Below are 8880 nucleotides of genomic sequence, written 5' to 3'. Positions count from 1 at the left end.
TTCTCACAAGTCAATCAAATCAGTATTTATTAAGATCCACTGTGTGCATTTTACTATGCTCTGCTGGCAAGGTACATAGCATAAAGATGAACATGGCTGACATGCAGGAGTACATACAAAAAAACATAAATGTGAGTTAATGTAATTTGGCTATAGAAAAGGTATAATCCAAATGAATGCCAGATTTGGAAACATAAGAAAGCCAAGACTTTATTATCTCCTTGGTTTTCCTCTTGTGTAGGTACTGATTTGGTGTTTTGTTTTGTTTTGTTTTGTTTTGTTTTAAGGCACAAAAAACTTGATTTTTGAAATTTTACATATTCAAAAGGAGATGGGTTAGATAACAGTCACTTTTTAACTCTTACAACTTTAAGATGATTTGTGTAACTCAATTCTTTTAGAAATCGTGATATCTAATTGAGAAAAAAGAGGCATTTCATGAATACAAATTTATTTTACACCACAAATTTATAACAATTATCTTTTAAATAAACAGACTTTTCTTTTTTTATAAAAAGAGTAGGTGTGGCAGAGGATTGTGGATTGGTTACATCTTCCTGTAACCCTAGGCATCTGATTCATTTCTCTCTTTTGGAATTTTGAACATTGAGAAGAGTGATTCATACACCCCGGTGATGGAAAACAGCAACATTACAGCTCCCTTAAAATCTCAGTCTATTCTCCAAGCAAAAAGAGAAAGCAGGAGAAGCTGCATCCCACAGTGTGAACCAAAACACGATCATCCATTAGCACAAATTATGACATCACCAGCGGTCTCAACTAGAGTACCATTTCCCAAACTGTGCACTTGGCTGTGACAACATTTAAACAAAAACCAAACCTTTGATAATGATCTAAACCACAAAATGCCCTAAGATCAGTAAAATTCTCAATTTTGAACCCCCCACCCCCACCACAGACATCCACACAATGCTCTGACTTGGTGTCTGATAATCAAGGCTGATAGAGCACACAGACGCCTCTGGGTAAACCTAGGATTCCAGCAATGTATGCCACCTGCATATCTGCTGGCCTTTGCTTTCCCTCATCTCCTCCCAGTGCTCCTGCTCCTCTTCCCCACTGCTGTTCTGACCCAGCGCGATCCAGCCAATCATCTCCTTACGCTTCATAGTGCGTCTACTGTAAATGGAAATCATCAAGGTGACATCAGAGAGCTGGAAGAGGGCCACCTGGAAGACAAAGGTCTCTTTATAGACAGGATTGGGTTGGCCACGCCGAATGGATGTCTTGCATCGGGACATCTCTTGGCCCACGCAGTTGAGGAGGAAGAGTTTCCCGTATGTATCTGCAGCAAAAACAAACAAGAGAAGGAGGAGAAAACATCAGTGCTTTGCACTGCACTGGCTTAGCTGTAATCTTCACATGGACTTCAAATTTCTCCTTGCAATGGTATCTTCAGGTCCGGACCGCCACATCTTGCATAGATTATTAAGGAAGAAGAAGATTGCCTTATATGTCTATTGCTTCATACAAGCCCAGTCTGGCACATTCTGAGGCACATTAGAACCTCTGTATGGAGCAGATATGAAGGTGCACAGGCGTATGTACAATGGGGGTTGTGGCCATCCAGAGAGAGCTTGATTTATGTGCCAAGATGAACATGCATTCTTTTTCTCCGTGTGTGGGATTTTTCTTTCCGAGTCAATGTATTGTTTTCTGTCTCCGCATAGTCTACAACATTCTCTGAACCATCTCATGATGGAACTCCAGCCCACAAGCTTCATCTCCCACTCTCCTGCACACTCTCCCAATTCCCTGACACCCCAGTGGCCATCCACCTTCCTTCCCTACCTTTTACCAACAATGTTTAATTGGCACAACACTGTCTCCAGAATCCCTATGACTCTGCCACAGTACTCAGGGTCCTTGCCCATTGCCTGCAAACTGCCAGTCCCTCAAAGGTAAAGAGAGGGTTTGCCTTATTCAGCCTGGCTTAGTTCCTAACTGGAGCTAGACTTCTAACAAATAATTTTATAATGAATATTCATTCATGACTAGACAGAGAGCTAAACCTTTTTCTCTTTCAATCTCATGTTTTCAGACAATGAAATCAAGCAAAAACCTCCCACTTTAAGACCCCTACACTAGAATACTATGAAGTCGTGACTGATGTCCTCTTTTTAGCTACAGAAAGGAAAGGAAAGCATCCAAATTTTACTAACATCATCTACTTTGGCTAAAATTCCTGAATGAATCATTACAAAGAAAATTATCCTCAAAAATGCATGTTATCAAAATCACTTCATTGATCATTTTTGGCCCCCTTTTTTCCCTTAACTACAACTTTTGCTTCTAACTTAGATACATGCTACTATTCAAAATAAAAAAAAAAGTCAAAATGTTAGGGTGTTGCCTCAGTTCCACCACTCCGTACTTTCTGTTCAGTGTAGGCAGAAAGCTTAGTGTTTGCAGCTCGCTTTCCCAGCTAACCACCAGTCTAACTTTTTAAAAAACGTAAACCCGGATCTCTGTAATTTCCTCTCTGAGCATTGTAAGGTAGGAAGCAAATTACAACCTACGGTTTTCTTTGTATGTTGATCTTTTTTCTATTCCGGTTTGATGTGTTATTTTATGCACTTATCTGCTGAGAAACACAAGGTGTGAGATTACACTTCAGGTGTGAAAACACTTCTCTGTCTCAGAAACAGGGCTCTCCACTCCTCAAACTGTTCCACGGAAAAGCTGTCAACAAACCGACAATGGGAACAAGCCTGCACTTCTGCAGCTGAACAGCAACAGGACACTGTCGGAAAGCTCACTCCAGGCGTGTTGATCTGCTCAGGCAATTCTGCCGGCTGGGGCAGGGGGATGGCATTCATCTTTCAAACAAAGACTTGCTCATTTTGCAGAGAACATCCTGAGCTTCTGCTTGTCCCAAGATAGATCTCTAATTACAAGAAAGGCCCACTTACCACTAACCTCACCACTGACGCTGGGGCATAGGTGCACGACATGGAGAGATGGACATTTTATAAGCAATACAATGTAATGGCACCTGACTAAAGGAAAGGACACTGTACAGTTCGAAGAGGGAAGTTTAAATCAACGTGCCCTTCAGGAAGTCCTGCCTGGGTGAACCTGGCAGAGGCATAGCTAGAGTCTTCTGGAGCTCCACAACTGACTCCAGTGAGCACCAGTCCAACAGGTAACCAAATGCCCAACTTAAACGAGCCCCATTTTATTTCTTTGGAAATTGATCACAGAAGCTACAAACCAACATTGAACAAAACTTCATCTTAGAAGATTCAGAAATCTTTATAGTATCTTTATAGCGACCTTCAGTAGCTCAGACCCATCATCACAGGCTCAATGGGTCAGAGTCCTTTGAAAGAGCAGTGATTTGTATCAGGTCATTTGTCCCATGGCATAAAGGAAAATGCCACTTGTACCCTAATATTTTGAATGTTTAAAGAGAAGCACGCATATAAGTTAGAAACAGAATTGTGGCTAAAAGTCTGAAAATGATCAATGAAGTGACTCTGATAACATATTTATATTTTATTCATAGTAGCTAATAACCCCAATTTATCAAGGCACAAAAGTATGTCATTTGTACCACAGAAGGCATTTACACTAAAGAAATAAACAGTCATAGAAAAGAGCCCACTCAAAAACACCTGCCCATTTACAACCCAATACTTTACCAACTACTGCAGAGTGATCCTCCAGGGATGATCTACCATCAACTGCAGAGTGAGCCTCCAGGGATGGTGTACCATATACTGCAGAGTGAATCTTCAAGGAATGGCTTACCAACTACTACAGAGTGAACCTCCAGGGACTTTATACCAACTACAGCAACGTGTGTCTTCAAGGGATGTTCTACCAACTCCTGCAGAGTAAGCCTCCAGGGATGCTATTCCAAACACTGCAGAGTGAACCTTCAAGGGATGGTCTACCAACTACTACAGAGTGAGCCTCCTCCAGGGGTACTGTACCTTCAGGGATGCTGTACCAAATATACAGAGTAAAACTTCAGGGGATGTTCTACCAACTACTACAGAGTGAGCCTCCAGAGCAGAGGTCTGTATGACTCAAGTATCTGGGAAACAGGGCAAGTGAAAGGTAATTGGCCATTTAATTCTCTGTTCCTTTTTAGTATATTAGTATTTACAGAGCATTTTAAATACATGTAAGAATAGAGAAACTATTATCACATGTTCCCATTTGGGATGGTTAACATTTTTCACACTTGCTACTGATATTTTCTGAGTTTTGTTTGTCTTTTAAGAAATAAGAAGTTGGGTATAATGCTCACATCTGTAATTCCAGGACTTGAGAGGCCCAGGCAGAAGGGTTATTATGAGTTTGAACCCAGCCTGGGCTTACATGGTGGGTTCTAAGCTACATAGTAAAACTCTCTCAAAAGTAGCCATATTGATGATTCTTGAGCAGCCCTCTTTGGAATGTTCAACGTCTAAAGTTGTAGTTCATCACTTCCAATGTATGTTTTTAGACCTTCACCACATGGAAACAAAAGAAATCCAAAACATACTTAATAGCATTTTTGTACATTAACATATTTAACACTCTAGTGTATATCTTCCTGAAACATTTTCATTTTTTTGATAGCCATATAGCAGTTTAATAATGAAAATATATTAATATTTTACTATACAACAGAAATACATTGTCAATGAAAAAAACATCTTTCAGTGAAAACCTGCAAAAGGCTATGATTATAAACAATTTCAGTAGAGGACACCAGCTTTGTAGAGTGCTATCCTAGGCTTGCAGTTCCACACATGACACTTCGAATATGTGTTATAATAGAACACATTATTTTTTATCCACTTTGAGGACACAAATTATCATATAACATAGCCAGCACCCAGCTAAATATATATCTTCACTCAACATTAAAATTTTAAGTGTTATCTCTATATGTATGAGACAGATGAGTTTATTTCCATATGGACTGTCCCAGTGTATCAATGAATCCCAACTTGCTCATCCATTTTCTTAACGAAAGGATGTTTGTAACAACCAAGAAACATAAAGCCCTCCCCATTCCATGTGCATTGTATCGATAGTTAACAGTCTCTCCCAGAGATGTCAGTGGATGTCTGTGTTCCCTGGAATTCTAGATGGCAAAACCTTTGCCACTTGTGTCTACTGACAGTATTTTCTCCCTGTCATGAGCTTCCCTTCCTGTTGTGTTTGCAGCAACTTCGGTAGCATTTTTAAATTTATTGTGAAGTTTATAAATGTCTTATTTTCAGGGAATGCTTTATTATTTATTTATTTTTACAACTAGAACACCCTACTCCAACTCCACAGTCTCTTGTATTTTCTTCTATAAATTCTAATTTTTCTCCTTTGATCGTTAATCTGGCTAAAGTTAATATTTTAGTGTGAGATAAGGAGCTATCTATTTTTTTTAAATGAGAAGCAGTATTCAGTAAATTATTCAGCAAAAAAAAAAAATCATGATGTCCAGCAGGTCTCCAGGGTTCAGGTTTGATGATATTTATTATAATTGGCTCAAAATATGTCTTGCTGTTTTAGATAACCCCTGTGTTGTGTTTAAGATGTATCTTTAAACTTTATATAAGCTAATCCTTATGTCATCTTTAAACTGTGATTTTTAGTTACTTTAAGCTTCAGCTTGTTTTAATTGGCTCTTGGTCATGAATTTTAGAGTCATCCTGTCAAGTTCAAAAACCATTGTCAGCGGTTATTGAGATGGTCTGACAATTCTCCCAAACCCACTTGGTAGGAGAGAACAAATTCAAGTTGTCATGTCCCTCCCACTGCGCTTTCGCTTTCTCTTTCTCTCTCTCTCTCTCTCTCTCTCTCTCTCTCTCTCTCTCTCTCTCTCTCTCTCTCTCTCTCTCTCTCTCACACACACACACACACACACACACACACACACACATAAAATATTTAAAAAATTTTAAAACTGTTGGAATTTGAACTAGAATTGTACTAGAGATATAGACTAATATAGGAAAAGCTGTTGTTACAATGTATGGAATATCTTCATCAATGAACATGGTATATCTATCAACTTACCAATTTAATTCCCTTCTGTTATTTCTCCCAAAATGTTTTATTATTCCTTTTATAATTTTCCAACTTGACCTCAGTTTAAAGTTATTCTTTGGAATCTTAGATGATGTATTGCCATTATAATACTAATATTCTTAAACTATTTTTTAACTTTTGCTGATGTATTTGAATACAAGTAATTTGGTACAAGTACTACTTCAAATTTGTACAAATTGGTAGATATTCTTGTGTTTTAATTCAGGCAATTGAATTTTCTACATATATAATGTCAGCTTCACTTCTTCCTTTCATGTTTTACCTATTTTATTCCTATATCTTATGCTATTAAGCTGCCTAGAATGTTATTGTCAAGTTAATAAAGTTCCTGCTGGGCCACATATTAGTAGATATACATCTTTCTAAGACTCTCTTGTATCAAAGAGACATGAATCCTGAAAACTAAAATCCCCTAAATTCTTGCCAGTCAAATCCCAATTAGACTCCACCAATGAATGCTACCCACAAGAGACAGTAAAAGAAGAAAATGGAAGCATTAATGGCTGACAGAGGAAGAGACTGCCCAATGTGTTCGGAACTCCTGAGAAACATTCCACTGTGTGCACACAGAAGAACAGTCCTGTGGCATCTGTGTTTCAGATTCCTAAAAAAAAAAAAGTTTTCCTGGTGGTATTCCTCCTGCCTTCCACTGACAGATCTTAATAGTTAAACATCCTCTGACACCATGTACTACGTAATTCTCTATTTTCTAGACAAAAATGTGACTCATACAGTAACAGGTAATCTCAACAGGAATGCTGCCTTCATAAAAAGCAAATGTGAGAATTGACTTAGAAGTCAGGGCCAATTCATTAAGAAGTTAGGATCAAAGGGCAGAAGAAGAAAAAAAAAAGAGTGGCAACCCATACCCCCAAGAGGGTAAAGCTGCAACTTAGAAGGGAAAACACATACCCAATGAACACGTAGCTCTAGGGAAAGGGATTCTGCACACTCTGGAATTTACAAGCATGTATTTTGGTGTGATTGGCTTAATTTAGGTGATTAGAGGGAAAAGATAGCCTTGGAAAGGAACTGACCCAAGTAGAACTAACCCATATTTGAGGAAATAGCATAAAAATTTAAACCTTTCAGTATTTAGAAACCTGATTGTTTTACATCTCCAAAGAGTAAGAGATAGATTTTTAAAGTTTTCTTGTAAAACAAAGGCCTACTAAAGGTTGCCAGGTGAATATTAATTCACAGTGAATATCTAATTAAACAGTGGCCTTCCAGACAATATAAATTGTCTGGACCATGTGACTGAGTTCTGAACAATGGCATATGAATGGCACTGTCGTCTTCAGTCATCTCTACAGTCAACCAATTCCATTCAAGCCCAATCTCTCGGACTGTCTTTTCCCCCTTCAGGGAGTGCATGTGTGTGTGTGTGTGTGTGTGTGTGTGTGTGTGTGTGTGTGTGTGTGATATATATATATATATATATATATATATATATATTCATATCTCCTTAGAGCTTGAAGGGAAGTCATGTGACTTACTTTAGACTTGGGGGGAAACATGTTTTGCTGCGTTAGGGTGCTGAGATGGTAGGATCTATCAATTACAGCATCATAGCCTAATCGATATTAACACATCTTATACTACACATCTGCTGAGTTATTTTATTCATTAAGAAATTGTGCATTTCATCAAAATCCTGTGTTAAAAATCTTTTGATATTATATTTATTTTTTGAAAACTCTGTCAAAAATCTATTTGTATCTGAGGAAGCCAGTCATGTTTTCTCATGAATGAGTTAACATATCAATTATACCAGCAGATTTCCTAATATTGCGTCATTCTTGCATTGCAAAGCTAAGTCAAATTTTGTTAGCAATTAGCAAATTTTATGTGGCAGTTTTATCCTTTTGTATTTTTTGTGATTGTTGATGTTTTATTATTATATTATATTATATTATATTATATTATATTATATTATATTATATATATTATATGATGTATTTATTTATTACTGCTTTGGTTTGTGCTATTTGTTTTCTATTTCCTAGACTTATAAAATGTTTCATCTATTTTATATCAGCTGAATTGAATTTTCTTGATTCTTGTTCTCTATGTTGCTTTGGAGGATTAAGATTTTACCATGCACTATAATTTATTATCTAAAATTAATCAGTATTTCTGCTTTCCATTTTCCTAAATTTCTAATTTTTAACAAGCCTTTAGAAAGCATTTTTTAACTTTCTTTTTATTTATTCTTTGTGTCTTTCACATCTTGCATCTCGATCCCATTCTTTTCCCATCCCTTCGTATTCATCATCTACCCTTGTGACCTCCCCCAAAATAAATTTAAGAGAAAAAGAAAAAAGAAAAGGGAAGGAAAAATCAATCTCATCTTGGAAGCTGTAGTGTGACACAGTGAGTCACACAGTTAACCCTTTCATCCACATATCTTTACTTGCAAGTGTTCATTGGGTTGAGGCCTCTGGTTTCTGCTACACTATGGATGCTGGGCCCTCAGTGGGACTCCTCTTGAATATCCTGTTGTTGCCCTATATCATGGGGATCCTGCAGCTTTGGGTCTGCTGGACCAACTGCTTCACATTGGAGAGCTCACCCTGGTGGTGAGGACAAGGGAGAGCTGGAAGGCTGACCAAGCCTGCAGCTACCCAGGCCCAGAACCAGGTTATGAGTTGGCCCACCCCGACATCCACCCCATCTGTGATCTGCTGGAGCACGTGAAGGGGCCAGAGCTGCAGACCCAAAGCTGCAGGATCTCCACAACAACCTGGGCAACAACAGGACATTTAAGAGGCGTCCAGGGAGGGCCCAGCATGGATAGTGTAGCAGAAA

At 38.2% G+C, this 8880-nt stretch overlaps 1 protein-coding gene across 3 annotated transcripts in view; it reads right to left on the bottom strand.

Moving 5' to 3' along the window:
- Nucleotides 1–434: 434 nt before the first annotated feature.
- Nucleotides 435–8880, bottom strand: part of Syt16 (synaptotagmin 16) — a 274838-nt gene continuing 266392 nt past the window's right edge. For all 3 annotated transcript variants that reach the window (XM_015986341.3, XM_076550880.1, XM_076550881.1), the window contains one exon: nt 435–1306. In XM_015986341.3, the coding sequence (XP_015841827.1) occupies nt 993–1306 (314 nt within the window). In that variant the 3' untranslated portion in view covers nt 435–992. The remainder of the gene's footprint in view (nt 1307–8880) is intronic.

This window comes from Peromyscus maniculatus, chromosome 14 (assembly GCF_049852395.1).
Source record: "Peromyscus maniculatus bairdii isolate BWxNUB_F1_BW_parent chromosome 14, HU_Pman_BW_mat_3.1, whole genome shotgun sequence".
NCBI classification, from domain to species: Eukaryota; Metazoa; Chordata; class Mammalia; order Rodentia; family Cricetidae; genus Peromyscus; species Peromyscus maniculatus.
The sequence above is the reverse complement of the archived record's forward strand: the minus strand, read 5'-3'. Positions and strand labels throughout refer to the sequence as shown.